Source organism: Ceratotherium simum, chromosome 7, assembly GCF_057802395.1.
Source record: "Ceratotherium simum simum isolate JZ-2026a chromosome 7, ASM5780239v1, whole genome shotgun sequence".
NCBI lineage: Eukaryota > Metazoa > Chordata > Mammalia > Perissodactyla > Rhinocerotidae > Ceratotherium > Ceratotherium simum.
The window spans coordinates 47,030,309-47,050,851 of record NC_141906.1 but is presented as its reverse complement, the minus strand read 5'-3'; the positions used below and the strand labels follow the sequence as shown (position 1 = coordinate 47,050,851).

At 38.1% G+C, this 20,543-nt stretch overlaps 1 protein-coding gene across 1 annotated transcript in view; it reads right to left on the bottom strand.

The window, feature by feature from the left end:
* Positions 1-20,543, bottom strand: part of DEUP1 (deuterosome assembly protein 1) — an 89,790-nt gene that overhangs the window by 51,833 nt on the left and 17,414 nt on the right. The window contains exons 2-4 of the mRNA XM_087434027.1: positions 12,317-12,488; positions 10,530-10,625; positions 2,563-2,697 (exon numbers count right to left, since the gene is read on the bottom strand). Of these exons, the coding sequence (XP_087290153.1) occupies positions 2,563-2,697; positions 10,530-10,625; positions 12,317-12,488 (403 nt within the window). The remainder of the gene's footprint in view (positions 1-2,562; positions 2,698-10,529; positions 10,626-12,316; positions 12,489-20,543) is intronic.

Sequence of the window (20,543 nt, the reverse complement as noted above, 5' to 3'; positions counted from 1 at the left end):
CTGGGTCTTTAAGGTTGACACTGTGTCAGGGTCATTGAAATTAGTGGAAACTACATTATTTTATATATATATATATATATATATATATATATATATATGTATGTATGTATTTTAAATCCCTCTACTAAATATTGAGAGACGGAATGAACATTTCTTTACTGATTACTGCATGTATGTCAGGGACTCTATAAACCTCCACTTGTAAGATAGTTTTAACTTTTTATTATGAAAATCTTCATGCTTACATAAAAGTGGAGAGTAAAACAAACTCCCATGTACCCTTCACCCAGTTTAACTACCATCGACTTAGTCCATCTTTATTTCGCTTAACCTCCATCCTTTTTTGTTGGACTATTTTAAGGCAACTTCCAGACCTCATATATTTTCACCCCTAAAGCTTCAGTGTCTATCTAAATACACACACACATACACACATTTTTTTTCTTCCATAACCACAATGTCACTGATAAGATATTTTTATCTCCATTTATTGGTGAAAAAAATGGAATCTCTGTGAGGCTAACAGCTTGTCCGAAGGTCACAGGGCAAATAAATGAGCCAGTCAGGACGTGCTTTAAGTTATAAACTGTCACGCTTTTCCACTATAGCATGCTGCTTTCCACTGCTCTATTACTATAGCAGGGTATAAATGTTTGTCCCAAAGGAAAAACAAAAACATGCTTATATGTAGACTAAAACTAGAACAGTCCATCTCCTACATATTAATTTTTCAGATGGCTCTAAGTAAAAGCAGGTACATGAAGTGTTTCCATAATTATACAGATTAAACTGTGTCTACATAATGTGCTTAAAATTTTTGTATAAGTACAAACATATCAAGTCATATTTTGCTACTAATTTCCACTATAATTTCATGAGATATATTTTATGTAAATATTTAGTTCCCTAAATGTAAAATGCACACACACACAGCACTCAATATGAATTTAAGGCTTTTTCTTTGAACAATTTATATGAATGTGGTTCTTTCACTAAACCACATGTGATGTTAATCAAATGGATAAATCAGTGACTTGATCTCTGCATTTTCAGTGAAAGCACATGTATAGTACAGTGCACATCTCTGGGCATCTTCTGTAAGACTAGAATATTTCTAAAGCCAGTCTAATTACACCACTGCAAGAGCCAGGGGGTTATGCATAGTGCATTTTCCTAGACAGTCAACTTTATTTAGTGGTAGTAATTTTGTATTTAAAAAAATGTACATTCATTATTCAGCAGAATATAAAATTTGCAGGAATTCATTTTTTTATTTTTATTTTTTTTGTGAGGAAGATCAGCCCTGAGCTAACATTCATGCCCATCTTCCTCTATTTTGTATACAGGATACTGCCACAGCATGGCTTGATGAGCGGTGCATAGGACCGCACCCGGTATCCGAACCTGAGAACCCCGGGCTGCCGGGCCGCTGAAGTGGAGTGCGTGAACTTAATCACTACGCCACCAGGCTGGCCCCTAAAATTTGAAGGAATTTAAAAACTAAAACCCAAGACTTCCAACAATTTTTTTTTTTCTGTTCTTAAAAATATTTTGGAGCAAAAGTTTGAGAAGGACTGTTAGTTGAAGAGTAAGATGATAAAGTATGAAACAGGGCAATGACAATTAGAAAGGGGGAAGAAGAAGATAGGACACATTAGACAAGGGAAAGGGGCAAATTGGGCTGAAATGACTAAGAGAGAGGAACAGATCAAAGATTCTTAGGAGGTTTCTACCTGGGTGATTGGAGGTACAGAACCATTACCTATCAACAATGTAGAAGAAACTGAAATTATTGGCTGGGGGTGGGGGAAAGCTGAGGTTTAGTGCGTGAACAATGAAAGAAATTGAGTGGGATAACATAATAACGGTCAACTTGACGTCAATTAAAAAACAATAATTGAACAGCACTGGGAATTCAGCTAAGGTTAGCGACTAGCAATTTATTGTAGAATCTAGCTATGATTTCATTACCTGTAGCAGAAATGTTCAAGAGCTATGGAAGCAAAATACCTGGTTTGTTTTTTCCAAGCTTGGAATGTTAAGCGGATAACAGCAAGTGCATCCGTGACACAGTAAACTATTCTAGGGAATTGAGATTTTAGAAGTTCTGGGTGCTACGGGGTAGCAATACTGGAATGGCACTATCTCTTTAAAGAAAAAACCCTGAGACTTTAAGCCCTGTCCTGAAAACTGTTATGAGGCTTCACTGGGATTTAAGCACCTAACAGTTAAACAGCCATTAAAAGATTTATTAGATATTTGCTTTAAGTGATCCCAGGGATGTCCTTCAATTTCATTCAACATCTGCAGTTTCTTTGAACTTTTTTTTTGGCTCTCCAAAAATGCTGATATGTATAAAAGATGTATAAATCAGTGATGTTTTAATTCACTAAGTGCTTGAAGGGAAGGTGCACCAAGAAAATATGTTCAATGAGAAGTTGATTTGTAATGGTGTTTGTTACCACAGTTGAACGTGCCATTGTCTACACTAGAGACAAAGAGCCCGCAGCCACAACAATCAATCTTTAACACACAGGAAGAAACTCAGAAAACATAGCTCACCTCTAATTTCTGGTGCAAATTGCTCATTTCAAAGGGTATTTCTTCTTTGAGGTGAGGTAATTCTTTTCGTCGAAACTTATTTTGTTTCATTTGGTGTAATCTCAGTTTTTCAAAGCTATTAGTTAGTTTGGAAAACTGTAAAAAAAAAAATAGAGAATGCTAACACTTTACTATTACTGGTTATTTCTAACTTGATTTCACTATAGTTTTTGTCTTGTGTACTTCTGAAAATTTAAATTGCGATTAGAAAATGCAGTAAAGCTTAAATGTTCCAATTAGTGAAGATAGAACCAGTTATTAAAACTAAATTATTGAAGCTGAACTCAATTCAGCTTTCATGTAAATTTGGGACTTCATTAGCTGCACAGTTAAACAATGATTCACTTGAAAAATGTTTTGTTCAGTTTTGTTTTAACCATATGTAGCAAAGCTCACAATTTCAAAAAAAGCCAAGTTTTGTCTCACTTTTATTTAGTGCCATCTTGTGTTGACAATTTTAATTTCAGTAACTCAGTCTATAAAATAACTAGCTTATACTTTATTCAAGAAAACTGCAGGCCGGCCCGGCGGCATAGTGGTTAAGTTTGCGCGTTCTGCTTTGGTGGCCCAGGATTTGCCGGTTCAGATCCTGGGCACAGACCTACTCACCACTGGTCAAGCCATGCTGAGGTGGTGTCCCACACAGAAAAACTAGAAAGATCTACAACTAGGATATACAACTATGTACTGGGGCTTTGAGGAGAAAAAAGAAAAAAAGGAAGATTGGCAACAGATATTAGCTCAGGGCCAATCTTCCGCAAAAAAAAAAAAAAAAGAATCTCGGTGCAGAAGTGAGGATGCTGACAGCTTTAAAAAAAAAAAGAAAACTGAGTACTTAATTTAAAAGATATGAACAACATAAACTACTTATTCATGTTGATATGTTTAAATAAATTTAAATATCAAAATTGATGTAATCTTTTTCTTACCAATAATTCTTTTTATAACTTAGACTCTATTATTTTCTCTGTTTTTTATTCTACTTTCAAATAATAGATTAAAAGCAACATGGTCTATCAACATTGTGAGGAAATTTCTATATAACTATTTACAAAAGTTTTTGTTTTGATTTTTTATTTTGAAATAATTATAGATTCACAAGAAGTTACAGAGAGATCACAAGAAGTTACAGAGAGATTCTGGGTCATCTTCACCCAGTTTCCCCCAATTTTTACATCTTATTGAACTATGGGGCAACACCAAACCCAGGAAATTGACATCGGTACAATATATGTGCATAGTTCTATGCCATCTTATCACAGGTGTAGATTTGTGTGACCACAACCACGATCAAGATACAGAACCATCCCATCAGCACAGATCTCCTGGTGCCTTTGTAGTGACACTCATCGCCCTCATCCCCCCACCACTAAGTCCTGGCAACCACTAATTTGTTTTTTCATCTCTATAATTTTGTCATTTCAAGAATGTTATAAAATGGAATCAAACAGCATATGACCTTTTGAGGTTGGCTTTTTTCACTCAGCGTAATGCCCTTGAGATGTATGTGTGTATCAACAGTTTGTTCCTTTTTATTGCCCAGTATTATCCCATGATGTGGATGTACCACAGTTTGACCATTCACATATGGGATCATTTTGGTTGTTTCCAGTTTTGGGCTATTTCAAATAAAGCTATGAACAATTGTGTCTACTCTATCTGATATTAGTGTAGTCACTTCTGTTTTCTTTTTCTTTCTGATGTAATTTTTAAAATGGAGGTATAATTCACCCTTTAAAGTATCAATTCATTGGTTTTTGTATATTCACTAAGTTGTGCAACCATCACACTATCTAATTTCATAATATTTTCATCACCTTGAAAAGAAACCTCATACCTATCAGCAGTCACTACATACTTCCTCCTTCCTCCAGCCCCTGGCAACCACCAATCTACTGTCTGTCTCTACAAATTTGACTACTCTGATCATTTCATATTAAAGGTATCATACAATATGTGGTCTTTTGTGTCTGGCTTCTTTCACTTGGCATAATGCTTTCAAGGTTCATCAATGCTGTAGCATGAATCAATACTTCATCCCTTTTTATGGTCAAATAATATTCCATTGCATGGCTGTACCACCCTTGTTTATCCATTTGTTAGTTGATGGACATTTGGGTTGTTTCCATTTTTTGGATATTATGAATAATGCTGCTATTAACATTTGTGTGCAAGTGTTTGTGTGGATATATGTTTTATTTCTCTTGAGTATATACCTAGGAGTGGAATTGTTGGGTCATATGGAAACTTCATAGTATATAACTCCAAAGTTAAAATGTTTAACTTTTTAAGGAACTGTGAAAGTGTTTTCCAAAATGGCTGTACCATTTTCCATTCCCAATGGCAATGTATACGGTTCCAATTTCTCCATATCCTCACTGACAACTTGCTACTGTACATCTTTTTTACAGCCATCCTAGTGGGTGTGAAGGGGTATCTCATTATGGTTTTGATTTGCATTTTCCTAATGACTAAGGATGTTGAGCATTTTTTTATATGCTTATTGGTGATTTGTATATCTTGTGTGGAGAAATGTCTATTTAGATCTTTGCCCATTTTAAAATTTGGTCATTTGTCTTTTTATTGTTGACTAGTAAGAGTTATTTTTTTATTCTGGATACTAGTCCTTTATTAGATATACAATTTGCAAATATTTTCTCCCCTTTTTTGGGTTGTCTTTTTATTTTCTTGATGATATCCTTTGAAGCACAAAGGTCTTTTAATTTTGATAAAGTTAAATTTATCTAATTTTTCTTGTGCTTTTGGTGCCAAAACTAAGAAACCATTGCTTAATCCAAGGTCACAAAGATATACTCCTATGTTTTCTTCTAAGTGTTTTACAGACTTAATTTTTAGCTCTTTGATTCATTTTGAGTTAATTTTTGTCTATGGTTTAGGTAAGGGTCCAACTTAATATTTTTACATGTGAATATTCAGTTATCCCTTCACTGTTGAAAAGACTATTCTTTCTCCATTGAATTATCTTGGGATCACTTTGGATTAACATTTGCATGGTATATTTTTTCCATCTTTTTACTTTCAACTTACCTATACAGTTATATGTGAAGGGAGTTTCTGGAACAGAGCAACAGAGTTGGGTCATATTTTTTTATTTACTCTGTCAGTCTCCATCTTTTAATTGGTGTGTTTAGACCATTTCCATTTAATGTAATTATTGATATGTTAGGGCTTAAGCCTGACTTCTTTTGTTTTCTGTTTGTTCTCTAGTTTTTGGTTTCTCTGTTTTAGCTTTCCTGTCTTCCACAAGGTTACTTGAACATTTTTTAGAATTCCATTTTGATTTATCTATAGTGTGTTTGAATATATCTCTTTGTATAGCTTTTTTAGTTGTTGCTCTAGATATTATATTATATACACATAAGTTATTACAGTCTACTGGTGTCAGCATTTTACCAGTTAAAGTGACGTGTAGAAATCTTACTTCTCTTTATGTCCCTTTACCTTTCCCATTTATAACATTATTGTCAAGTATTTCCTCAACATACATTAAGAACCACATTAGACATTGTTATAATTTTTGTTTCAGCTGTCAAACTATTTAGAAAACTCAAGAGAAGGAAAGTCTATTGCATTCATCCATGTTTTGACTCTTTCCAGTGTTTTTTCTTTCTTCCTGATGTCTCAAGACTCTTTCTTTACCATTTACTTTCTGCTAAGAGAACTTCCTCCAGTCATTCTTTTAGGGTAGCTCTATTGGTGACAAATTCTCTTAGTTTTCCTTCATTTGAGAATGTCTTGATTTCCTCTTTATTCCTAAGGATATATCTCTGGACATAGAATTTTGCGTTGACATTTCTGTTCTTTCAGCAGTTGAAAAATGTTCCACTTCCTTCTGGCTTCATGGTTTCTGATGAGAAGTCCATTGTCTGAATTGATTTTTCCCCATAGGGAAGGTGTTACTTCTCTCTTGCTGTTTCCAAGATTTTTTCTCTGTCTTTTACTTTTCAGAATTTTGATTATGATGTGCCCTGGTGTACATTTCTTTGGGTTTACCACGTTTGAGTTTCACTCAGCTTCTTGAATCTGTAGGTTTACATCTTTTGCCAAGTTTTGGAACTTTTTAGCCATTAATTATTTGAATACTTTTTCAGTCCCACCCTCTTTCTTCTCTCTTTCTGATACTCTTCGACACAAATTTTCAATCTTTTGTTATAGTACTACATGTCCCTGAGGTTCATTTTCTTTTAGTCTATTTTCTCTCTGTTATTCAGATTGGGTAATTTCTATTTTGCTATCTTCAAATTCACTGATTGTTTCCTCTATCCTCTCTTTTCTGCTTTTGAGCCCATCCATTAATTGTTTTTAGTTTGGTTACTGTATTTTTCAGTTATAAAATTTTGAATTGGTTGTTCTTTATAGTTTTGTTTCTGTGCTAAAACTTTCTAATTTTTCATTTGTTTCAAATATGTCTGTAATTGCTCACTGAAGCATTTTTATAACGGCTGCTTTAAAATCCTTGTCAGATAATTCTAACATCTGTATCAACTCAGTGTTGGCATCTCTTGATTGTCTTTTCTCATTCAACTTGAAATCTTCCTGGTTCTTGGTATGATAAGTAATTTTTTATTGAAACCTGGACCTTTCTGGGTATTGTGTTATGAGACTCTGGATTTTATTTAAATATTGTGTTTTAGCAGTCCTCTTCTGACAACATTCCAGCAGGGAAAATACAATGCTGCCTCATTAGTGCCAGGTGGCAGTGGAAGTCCAAGTCTTAACTTGGCCTCAGAGGGTAATCCGGGGGAGGTGTGCTTTATTACTGTTGAGTGGGAGTGAGAGTTCAGGCTCCCCATTAATCTTTCACTGACACCACCTTGATTGGAGGGACATAGGTGCCTTGTTACTGCTTCCCACATGGTCTTCACTGATACTGTACTGAGGGTGAGTGGCCTGGTTACCACTGAGGGGTGGTGAACATATTGACTCCTCGTTAGGCTTCCCCTGATACCATTCCAGAGAAAAGGGAGCAGGGTGCTTATCACCACCAGATGGTCACACAAGTCCAGGCTCTCCACATGGTCTCCACTGACATCACGGGTTGAGGGAGGTCTGATTAACACCCAGTGGCTATGAAAGTCCTGGCTCTCCACTCAGCCTTCTCTGACACCACGCAGGTGGGTGGCCTGGGCTCCCTCCTTATAGCCTGGTGGGAGTGGAACCCTAGGCCGCCCACCCAGTCTTTGCTGGTGGGGTGGGTGTGAGCTGTAGTTTTTTTTTTTTTTCCTGTGGTGTTTGGTGGGAGCAGAGCAGTTATTGTCTAAAAGTGTTTAATCTTGCTAGGCTATCTTTTTCCTGGTCTTCTGGCTGCAGAGAGCAGGCTTTCCTTGGGAGTCTTTTTGTTTGTTTGTTTGTGTCCATTGGAGTGTCTGAGTTGCAGGCTTCTCTGTTACCCAGTCTGGGTATAAGAGGTAAAAAAACATCCCAGGGAACTCACCACTGTGTCGTTCCTCGGGTCCCAAGGTCCTTGTTGGTCTGACTCTTCTCTCCACTTCTCAGAGTCTTCTTATGTTGTTTTATAAATAATGTCCAGGGCTTCTAGTAGCGTTTAGCAGGAGGAATAGGGACAACTATGTCTACTCCATCTTTCCAGAAGCAGGAACCTCAAATACATATATAATTTAATTATAGTTTTATAATGGTTGGAAGGAGAAGAAAATACCTCGTTTTAAAAAAGGAAGCAATTTCTACAAGAACGCTTTGACAGAGTCAAGTTACTCAATGCAGAGTGTGGTCAAGCATATCCTTAAGATATTTTAGGAAAATGAAATTGTAAATAAACCAGGAATTTCAAAGAAGGAAGCAGCGTGAGCAAACAGCAACAAAAGCATGTTGCCACAAGACACCATTTTCTGGTTAGAAAAATGACATATTACCAGCTATTATGCAAACCAAGTCAAGTACATAGTACTTTTCTTTTTCTGTCTTTCTCCCTCCTCCCCTCTTTCCTACTCTTATGCTCTCTCTCCCTAACTCTCTTCCTTCATTTCTTTTAACCAGAGAAGAAAAGAGAAGAAGAAAACTGCAGTGGGAGGAGTTGGCTGTTCTCTCAACAATAATGTAGTGTTTCCAAAGTGTATTCTCTGAAACACCTGTTCACAGAGTTCACGCTGCAACACCATACTCCAATATTAGTAGATTTTAGGTTTAAAAGATAAAAGGGTTTCATGGTCAAATATGTTTGGAAAATGATGGATTAAAAAGGCTAAACAGATTTGTTTAAAGCAGGACTTCTCACAGCCTCTAATATGCTAATGTGTGCTATGACTATCCAGGAGCAGAGAAGGAGTAAACAGCATTTCCTCCACTCTTGGCATTACTGTTCCACAGAACAAATTTTTGTGAAGTTGCCATAAAGATATTTGCTGGTTAGCCAGCAGCCAAGTAATAAGATAGAGCTGAAAAGCATCAAATGGCAAGAAGTCATATATTAAATGCTGCTCAGCACCTGTAAACAAGGCCCCAAACCTTTTTTTTTTTTTTTTTTGGTGAGGAAGACTGGCCCTGAGCTAACATCCATTGCCAATCCTCCTCTTTTTGCTGAGGAAGCTTGGCCCTGGGCTAACATCTGTGCCCATCTTCCTCTACTTTATAGGTGGGATGCCTGCCACAGCATGGCTTGATAAACAGTGCATAGGTCTGTGCCCTAGATCCGAACCTGCGAGCCCCGGGCCGCTGAAGCAGAGCATGTAAACTTAAATACCACGCTGCTGGGCCGGCCACAAGGCCCCAAACTTTTTAACAACAGACATGAAAAAAAATACCCAGAAATTAAGGATTTGGTAAGCAGTGATTGAACTAAGTAAATAAAATTTAGAGATGGTATTTAACTTCTATCTAGATTTCTGTATTTTTTCAAACTTATTCCAGAACATGGTCTTTTTGTTTATAGTGCACAACTATAGTGATTTAATATTTATGTTGTTATTTTAGAGCTTTATCTTTATAGAAAAGCAAGACTGATTGACTTAAGTGTTAAATGCTTGGAGTCAGCTAGAAAAAACCATATGAAGTTTCATAAGTCAAGCTACCACCTAGTGGCAGCTGCTTAAATTGCTGGCAAAATGTCTAGGTCGATTTAAGAGCTAGTCTTGTAAGATCATACCTATCAAGCGGCATCAAATATTCCAATCTTAATGGCTGAATCCCTAAAGAGGTACTTAAGGAGGAGCATTAACTACTTTGGGCTCCTTTATATTATCATTTATGAAAGTCTTGCACCCCAAAAAAGTTGGTTGTAAAGTAAAATTTCATAATCAAACCATATTTCCCACTGATTCATTTACTAAGTTAAGCAAGCATATAGCATCTACTAGACCTGAGAAGCTCAGATGATTATTGCCCTATGTGCTATCTGTGGTAAGAGGGAGAAGACTTTTTATCGCCAGCACAGTGGGGAGATGTAAGGATAAATAAGAAAGAAATCAGTATCCCTCTCATCACATACGCGGAAGCACTGTCATTTACGAAACAGTCCTACCAGCAACAAGGTAGTAAAGACTAGTGTTGTTCTTTCAATGATCTATTACATAATAACAAACTTCCATGTTTTAAATTGCCACAGAATAAAGGACTAATAATGACTATGAAAGGTAATTTTGCTTTTTGCCGTTGTTCACATAGCAGATTATTATCATACAATTAATCAACAAGTCTCCTGATAAATAGACAGCTATTAGTCTAGTACTGTGCTAACAGTTAAAGGGATAGGAAGTTGACAATCCAGTAAAAGAGACAAAATCGATACATATAAAATAATAAAAGGTAGGGCCAAACATATAATCTTGTAGATAAAATACAAGAACTTTTGCTTGTATTAAAAACAATTCATTTGAATAAAACTAACACAATTTTATAGGTCAAACCATATACCAAAATGTGTGATATTAAATTGTAAAAAGTTTCCTTACTTGAGCTTTTAGGGTTTGTAGTTGTCCTTCGTAATTCTGAGTCATTGCTAAGTTACATTTTTCCAGACTGTCCAACTTCTGTCTAAGTAACCCCACCTGCATTAAGAATAAAATTTAATTTTGCTTTTTCTATATTTTGCCTGACAATATCCGAAAATGTGCAAAAGAGGAGTACAATGCAAATAAAACTGCTGTACCAAACCCAAGAATAAATATTTGTACTGCAGTTCTTAAAATAGCTATTAATAATTAAATTCACATAAACCAAACATTGCTAGCACGATTCCACTGGGTACACATGAGACACTACGGTATGGATGTTTGACAAAAGATCCTTATCACCATCACATTTTGAATTAAGGTTTAGAATTCACTTTGCATTATCTTTTTGGGAGGCTTATGTCATCACTGCTCAGGCAGAACCTCTACCGGCACACTTCAGCTTTCTTTCAGGCTCCACTGCCTTCAGCGGGAGCTCTGCTTTAGTGGAATTATGGAATAACGTAACATTTAGGTAGTTAGTTCTTAAGAACTAACACGTTAAAAAGAAAAACGTCTAAGAGCAGTTCTTAAGGATTTGGCTTACAGAATTTGTCTGCTTAAAAAGCAGGTGAGGGGGCTGGCCCAATAGCATAGTGGTTAAGTTGGCACGCTCTGCTTCCGCGGCCCGGGGTTCGCACCTTTGGATCCTGGGCATAGACCTACGCACCACTTACCAAGCCATGCTGTGGCAGGCGTCCCACATACAAAGTAGAGGAAGATGGGCACAGATGTTAGCCCAGGGCCAATCCTCCTCAGCAAAAAGAGGAGAATTGGCAACAGATGTTAGCTCAGGGCTAATCTTCCTCACCAAAAAAAAAAAAAAAACAACAAAAGCAGACGAGGCACCTGTTCACATATCTGTGTCATTAAAAGAATAGAAGTGAGAAAATAGTCTCTTACATATGCCAGGTCTGAAGTCCTGCCTCTATTGTGAAGGGAAACCAGAGGCCAAAAACTAAGTTAACTGTGCCAAACTATAACATAGTTAACCCTGCCAAAAACTAAGTTCCGTTGAGAGGCCAATAAAGGTAGAAAAATTGTGGCTGAACAAGTTGACTGATGATGTTTTAGTATATGATGAGTAGACATTTCTCTTATGCCTCACCCCAAAGAAAAATTCACAGGCACGAAAGTCCACGTTAGATAAAGCATACGGTTTTCCTGAACTCCTCTCCAGGCCTGAGAGCACTCAGACATGCTTTTACAATCACCAGCTTGGTGGTAAGCAGCCTCGCAGGGGCCAAGGGCACTCCTCTTAAGTGGGTGCCCACGAGACACACACACCCCCTTCGCCAAAGTCTTTTCTCTCTCGTCCTACAATCAAATCTTGACATTTCACTTCTTTCAGGAAATATTTTTCTAGCAGATTAGAAGAGGCAAATGCTCCTGAATTCCGCCTCGTGCAAAGACACAGCTTTGATGACTACTGCTTTGTTTCTACAGCAGCAAAAGCACTGACATCTTTGCTTGCAAACATTTATTTCACACATATAGTGAATGTTTGTTTACTTTTCTAGATGGTATTGACACTATATGTCTGCATCAGAAAATTTCTATGGGTTTAGGCTCTGCTTGTCACTTATCTTATAGAACACATTTAGCACACTATGACAAAATTTCAAGCAATAAATTCTATTGCTGATGCCTGATAAAAAGTATGTGTAATGAAAAACATATTCTGATAGAATAAATTCTGTTTATAACAGTCTGAGGAATTAACAATTTATTAACACATATTTCAGTACCTCTTGACCTTTCTGATCCAAACAAGTTTGTGCATTTGCCAATTCTTGATCCCGAAGATCTAATCGTGTCTCCAAAGCCCGCATCTTCCTTTCCCAATCCAATTTTTTGTTGCTTACCATGATGTCAATTTGTTCCATTAATTCCTGAAGCTCAGCCTCGCAAGGAGAAGCTCTGGCAATTATAGAAAATTAAAATACATTTAAAAAGAGTGAAATGTGAGGAGAAGAAAAATTATTACATTGCCCTGAATAGCTTTATCATTATTTCCCTAAATTGTCCAATTATTTAAATAGGAAGAAGTCCAAAAGCTAGAGGTTAAATTTAAAATTAAAACTAAAAGCTAATTTCAGAGTTAACAGTGTACAGTCATGCACTGCATAACAATGTTTTGGTCAACAACAAACCACATATATGACGGTGGTCCCATAAGATTAGTACCATATAGCCTAGGTGTGTAGCAGGCTCTACCATCTAGGATTGTGTAAGAACACTCTATGATATTCGCACAATGACAAAATCACCTAAGGGTACATTTCTCGGAATGTATCCCTGGTTTTTTTTGTTGCTGAGGAAGATTCACCCTAAGCTAACATCTATGTCAATCTTCCTCTATTTCGTACGTGGGTCGCTGCCACTATATGGCTGCTGATGAGTGGTGTAGGTCCGCACCCAGGAACCGAACCTGGGTCGCCAAAGTGGAGCATGCCAAACTTAGCTGCTATGCCGTGGGGCCAGTCCCACAGAACGTATCCCTGTTAAGTGACACACGACTGTATATACATTTAATTTTTTTTTTTTTCTTGTGAGGAGATCAGCTCTGTGCTAACATCTGCCAATCCTCCTCCTTTTTTGTTGAGGAAGACTGGCCCTGGGCTAACATCTGTGCCCATCTTCCTCTACTTTATATGGGATGCCACCACAGCATGGCTTGCCAAGCAGTGCGTCGGTGCGCTCCGGGGATCCAAACCGGTGAACCCTGGGCCGCCGCAGCGGAGCGCATGCACTTCACCGCTTGCGCCACTGGGCCGGCCCGTACATTTAATTTTCTAAATGACATTTTTTAAAGTATAGTTCTGTCATAATATAATGCAATAGATTGATAAAGTCACTGCCTGCATTTCTCTTCTTAGTGCAGATGGTAGCATATGGGTCTCCCTGACCCAAAAGTTTTGACTTAGACAAGGGAGTACTAAAATGAAAACACATTGTGCTGATTATGTCAGAAATAAGGTCGCAATAAAGATAGTTAAAAAAATAAATAAATAAAATAACCGTTTTTTAGAGTGAGCTAATTCTAAGGAAAATTATAATTATGAAAACTGGTTCAATGCTCTTACATATAAATATACATGTACCTATGTCTAGCATACCTTGAGGAGGTTTGATGGCAGGCAAACTAGGATGTCAAGTGTGCCTGTCGGGTATAGAAGAGCAAGCCTGGGCTAGGTAGGACCATATTCTGGGGTACCACATGGGCTACAGTGCTGCTCCCCCGGGAGGGGAACTTGGTGTGATCTGGCTGGTGTCTGGAAGTAATCTGATCAGGCAGGTATGGGCAGAGTAATGTAAGTCTTTAAACATTGGGGATACTATTAGTCAGATAGGTGGCAATATCTTGGGTCTAGGAAGGTCTACTGTGTTTGAATCAAGGCGCTTGGTAATAGCTACAACTATAGAGACTGAGAGTTGGTCAGAAGACAGATTGCTGGGTGATCTGATCCCAGGGCAGGTTCTCTTTCAAAGAAGCTGCAGTGCTCCCCAAGGGCCTGGTGTAAGTCCAGTCATTCAGACTGGATACGTGGGCAGATGCTGAAGCTTCAGACTTCAGCCTAAGGAACACACAAATGTCCAGATTCGAGAAGCAATTTATTTCAGTACCCATTCAACGGTGGTGATAGGGCTGCTAATACATTTGTGTAGCTGGAAGGGAGGCAGGTGCAAAATAACAACATTTCCTCCATTTAGTTTCACCAAATCAGAATTTTAGGGTTAATTAAGGATCATTTAGCATTTTGAAAAATGCTAAGGCACAGAGAGGTCAAGGTCACGTATTAATTAGTGGAGGAGCCAGAACTGGAGCACAGGTAGCTGCTTCCCATCTTAAGCTCCTTCCTGTATACCGCACAGCAAAAGACACGGTGTTTCGAATAGATCTTGCTTGAAAAATATAGTACAAATTAGCTCCCTTACAACAAGGTTAGAAACAAGTATTAGAACTCAAAGAATTCAGAATTTCCAGAGTCACTTTCTAAAACACCCTGAGTCAACCTGAACAAAGGGCGTCCATTTGATTGGTTTATCCAACGGCAGCTTCTCCAGTTCTGACATCAGAGAGGTTTTAAATACAAAGTAGCATTCTGAAGTCTTCTAGCATTGCTGGGCTAAGGCCCCAAGGCTCTCAATTTTTACTTAAAACCTAAAACAAATCTGAGGAAAGGAAGTACTAATTCCTCTATAAATAACTCGATTGGATTTTAATTGGCGTTACGATGTGGGGAAAAAGATAACAAAAAGAATGGTTTTCACACCATTTTCTTTTTCATAACAACATGTATCACCCTTTACTGCAAATATATTTGTCTATCTTTTTCTGCTAGTGTAAGGTCTGGGGGAAAAAAAGGACTATATCAGTCTTGTTCATTATCATCTCACCAGAGCTCAGCACAGTGCCCCAGCACATAGCAGATGCTCAACAAATTTTTGAAGAATGAAGAAATGAGTTCTTTTCATCGCTATCTCCTTGGCATGTAGGAATTCATCATGCTAATGGAATTAAAACAGAGGCCAAAATAGAGTGTGGCATAATGTAAGCTATTCAATCAATACTGTTAAATAAATGAATGCATGGTTTATTTCCTGGTTATTATTATGCTATGCAAAAGTTAGAATATTAGACTCTTGGATTGGAAGGACTTTTATGAGTCATCTAGTCCAACTACCCATCCAACGTTTGCATATCTTCCACAAATGCTTCTTAAGAGAATCATCTATCATACCCCACTGATCAGATTCAGCAAGTCTAGGACAGAGCCCAAGATTCTGCATCAGTAACAAAGGTGCCAAGTGATTCTGGTGCATGCCAAAGTTTGTGATCTGCATTGCAGTACCACTGTCCAGCAGTCATCCAGCCTACGTCTGAATTCTTCCTTTAGCAGGTAACCACTGTCTGAAATGGTATCTAGACAGCAATGAGTTTTTTGTGTGTGTGAGGAAGATCAGCCCTGAGCTAACATCCAGTGCCAATCCTCTTATTTTTGCTGAGGGAGATTGGCCCTGGGCTAACATCCATGTCCATCTTCCTCTACTTTATATGGGACGCCGGCACAGCATGGCTTGACAAGCGGTGCGTTGGTGCACACCTGGGATCCGAACCTGCGAACCCCGGGCCGCTGAAGCGGAGCACGCACACTTAACCACTGTGCCAGTGGGCCAGCCCCGATAGCAATGAGTTTTTAAAAGTTCTTTCTCATATTGAAGAACTTTTTCATCCCCCGGTCCTAATTTGATCCATTGGGACCATTCAGAACAAATGCCTTTTCAACACAGTAGACCTTAAAGTACTTGAATGCAGTTATCAATATGCTGAATACAGTTATCAGTGTACCTCCAGATTCTTCTGAGTCTTCTCTTCTCAATGTTCAATATTAGAGACTGAACATACAAACAGACAATGGCCAAACATATGATAATAGACTCTGACTCACAACCTCTGCAGCAATAGCTCTAGAATGGTTAGGACTTGGTCAATGACTGACGGTCTCCCAAATTTCTGCCTCCACCTCCAACTCAGGACCAACTGGAGAAAGCCAAATTTGCTCCCCAAACCAACAACATAGGATGCCCTGCTTCTAGTTAGCCTGCCTCAGCTTCCCCATGCCAACAGCCTCCAATCAGGGCATAGCTGAAGCCTTCTCTTTTTTATTGGTAAGGAAGATTAGCCCTGAGCTAATGTCTGTTGCCAATCCTCCTCTTTTTGCTGACGAAGATTGACCCTTGGCTAATATCCATGCCCATCTTCCTCTACTTTATATGTGGGACGCCTGTCACAGCATGGCATGACAAGTGGTACGATGGTCCACACCTGGGATCTGAACCTGCAAACCCTGGGCTGCCAAAGTGGAGTACATGAACTTAACCACTATGCCACCGGGCCAGCACCTGAAGACTTCTCTTTTGCTCGTTGTAAAGCTTTCCCACTCCCCTGTCTGACTTTGAGTCTGCCAAATGCAGGTGATGGTTGCTGACTCCCTTGCTATAGCAAGCTCTGAATAAATAGGCTTCATTTGTTCTCATTTGGGTGGTCTTTGTTTATTTCCAGAAGTATCTTTGTTTCTTTCAATTGCTCAAAGGGATTTTTCTTTTCTTCACCACTCGTTACCTAATATACTTCCTGGAAAATACTAGACCCTTAATATACATTTGTTGAGTGGAATGAAAAAGTGAATGACTATGATAAGATTTTCAGACCCTTCATAATTCCGGTAGCTCTCCTCTGAACAAGTTCCTGTTTGTCGATTTCCTCCTTGAAATGCACCACTCCAAAGTTTAACATAATACTCCAGGTATATTCTAATCAGCTCAGAGAGGGACTTGCACATCCTTTGTTTTAGGCACTATATACTTTTATTCAAGCAGAGGAAGATGACCTTAGCTTTGAATTTGGGAGGGGGAAGGGCAAAACAGTGATATTGTACTGTTTCAAGGAGAGTTTATTCATATCTAAACACCTTATTTCTTCTTCATTCATTCTACAAGTAAAGCCACCTATTCACTCTCTTGTGCTTGTTTAGTTTTTTGGGGGGTGCTCCAAAAGCAGGGCCTTATATTTACCCTCATTAAATTTCAGCTTGCTAGTTTCAGCCTGTCAATGTGGGTTGTCATCACTGGTTCTGTAATGAAGCAAACATTCAGTAAGCAGCTGCTGCCTGCTTTGTGAGGAACTGGAAGATAGAGAGGCAAGACCAACTGCCTGTGCACAGAGAGAGGCTTGCAAGGTAGGCAGGTACAATATGAGACTAGGAAGACATGCAGCTCTTTTGGGAATAGAAAGGAAGGGTATTGAATACAGACTTGTACAGGGTGTGCTATCATAGAAGCCTTCCTAAAGGAGGTAACATCTGAGCTTATATTTTGGGATCCTATTTGTGCCAGAGAGTATATTCACTATACCTCCAAGTTTTGTGTTAGCTGCAGATTTGATAAGCATTACTTGTTGTATCTAATATATTATATAATTATACATATATAATATGAATACGTTTTTTCATACAAGTGTTTGTAAAACGTCATGAAGGACAGGACGGAGGACAGAGCTCTATGGCATTCCACTAACAAGCCCTTCAGGGTGACAGTGATCCGTTGATTATTTCTCTTATTATAATCAGATGCTAATCCACTTAATTAACCTTACAATCTTTTTCTTTTTTTCCCACAAAAATGTCATGTCATAAAAAACCCTGTAAAATATCATGCCAAAGCCCAACTACAACTCTTTCTATATATTCCTTGATGCACCAGCACATTAGCCCTGTGAACCAAACTGGTCTAGTAGGCAGGGGTCAGGTGCACCCAGGTTGAGTCCTGGTGGCACTGCTTCCCCTTCTGAATGCTCACAAACCACTGAGAATCTCTTCCAGAGTCTTATCTAAGATTTAGTCCAACTCAGTTTTACATTAAACTCAGCTTTTTTGTCAAATTTAATATTCCCTTTTGAAATTCAATTGTCAATTGAATTTCAACTGTCAATTGTCAATCTTCTAGTATATCTACACTTCTTCAGTTTTTTAGAAATAAATAGCAGTTCAGCTATCTCAGTAGCATCAATATTTGCTCCTAAATCTAGTGAAGTTTAAAATAAAATACAAAAGGCTTATTTAGCCTCCTTCACACAGCTGGGTCCTAGCATTATTTATATTTTCATTTCTTCCTTAAGTCAAATGCTAACACTATGCTAATTACTTTCCTGCACTTCCTCTCATGGATCCTCACAACATCCCATAAAGTAGGTCTTACATTCCAATTTTAGAAAAGTTGAGTGAGGAGCTAAAAAAAAATAAGAATCCTCTGAGTCTCCCAGTTTTGGACACTGGGTGGATTGTGCCTGATATACTACTCAAGACATGCAAACCCTGACCTTTACTATTGGATTTATTCTTTGGAGCAATTCACAAGAGAAGGATCCTGGGGCCAGGCCAGAGGTATAAATGCATTAAGCTAGAAGGGAGGGGGCACACTGAGACTTGCAGGGTGATATACCAGTCTGGGGAGCCTAGAGTCAAAATATCAGCCTATCAAGTTTGGAGATTAAGAGAGAGCAAAATAGAAAGCTGATGATATAAATGGAGGTAGTAGTGGCAAGCATGTTGGGAGTGGGCAGGGGAATGGAATGTGGAGAGAGTTATTCAGAGTAAAAAGAGCTGGGGTAAGGTACACAGACATATATGCCCCTCCAAAGTCCTTTAACATATGGGCTTATATACCGGTTCTTAAAAGGGCAGACCTTCATCAGACAGATAGCTATGGTGACCATATGATCTGTTATCCAAACCAGGACAATTCTGAAAGTGAAAGGGGCACTAATAATAATTATGCCAGGACAAAGGATGTAAACAGTGATTGTTATGGGCAAACTGGGATGTAGTGTCAACCTACTCATCACCAATTTGGAAAACAGAAGTGGATAAACAGGTCTGTAAAGAAAAAAAAAGAGTGAGTTCAGTTTGGGATATGAGGGATGTTAGAATAGAAATGGATCTTCAGCTTGGGAGAGAGAAAAAGGGTGTTTAAAAGACAAATATGGAGGTCATCATGAAGAAAGAGGAAGGAGAGAGGAAGAGAAGCACAGAGAAAAGAGAAGAGGAGACTATTTCATGCAACATGGACTAGCCTAAGAAAATAAGTTTCCAAAAGGCTGATGAGCAATGATATTAGGTTTTAACATTTTCAAAATATTTTAATGAAACTCATTCTAAAATGTATTAATGTATTATTTATCTTAGTTATATTACTATATATTTAGCTATACTAAGTATATTTAGCTATACTAAATATAGTATAGCTATATATATAGCTAAATATATAGTAATATAACTATATAGTTATATTATATAGTATATACTAAATATAGTATAGCTATATATATAGCTAAATATATAGTGGCATGATGTATTCAAAGTGATGAAAGAAAAAAACCATCCAACCAAGAACACTCTACCCAGCTAAGTTATACTTCAGGATTGAAGGAGCAGTAAAGAATTTTCCAGACAAGCAAAATCTAAAGGAGTTCATCACCATTAAGCCAGCCTTACAAGAAATGTTAGAGAGACTTCTTTAAGCTGAAAAGAAAGGTCACTCATTAGTAACAAGAACACATATGAAAGAATATATCTCACTGGAAATGTAATATATAATAAAGGTAGTGGATTAATCACTTATAAAGCTAGTATGAAGACAAAAGCAGTAAAAATAATTATGATTGGGGCTGGTCCCATGGCCTAGTGGTTAGGTTTGGCGTGCTTCACTTCAGCAGCCTGGGTTCAGTTCCTGGGCGTGGACCTACACCACCTGTCAATGTCAGCGGCCATGCTGTGGTGGCAACCCACATAAAAAATAGAGGACGATTGGCAATGGATGTTAGCTCAGGGCAAATCTTCCTCAGCAAAAAGAAAAAAAAAACAGTAAATAAAAAAAAATTATGGGGGCCGGCCCAGTGGCGCAAGCAGTTAAGTGCGTGCGCTCCACTGCGGCAGCCTGGGGTTCACTGGTTTGGATCCCAGGCTCACACCGATGCACCGCTTGTCAAGCCATGCTGTGGCAGCATCCCATATAAAGTAGAGGAAGATGGGCATGGATGTTAGCCCAGGGCCAATCTTCCTCAGCAAAAAGAGGAGGATTGGCATCGGATGTTAGCTCAGGGATGATCTTCCTCACACACACACACACACACACACACACACAAAATTATGATTACAATAATTAGTTAAGGGATATACAAGATAAAAAGATGTAAAATGTGATATCAAAAACATAAAACGTGTGTGGGGGTTAATAATGTAGGGCTTTACAACGGGATCAAACTTGAGTTGTTATCAACTTAAAATAGACTGTTATAGTGATAAGTTGTCATATGTAATTCTCATGGTAACCACAAAGCAAAAACCTATAGTAAATACATAAAAGATAAAGAAAAAGGAGTATGTATATCCCTAAAGAAAGCCATCAAATTAC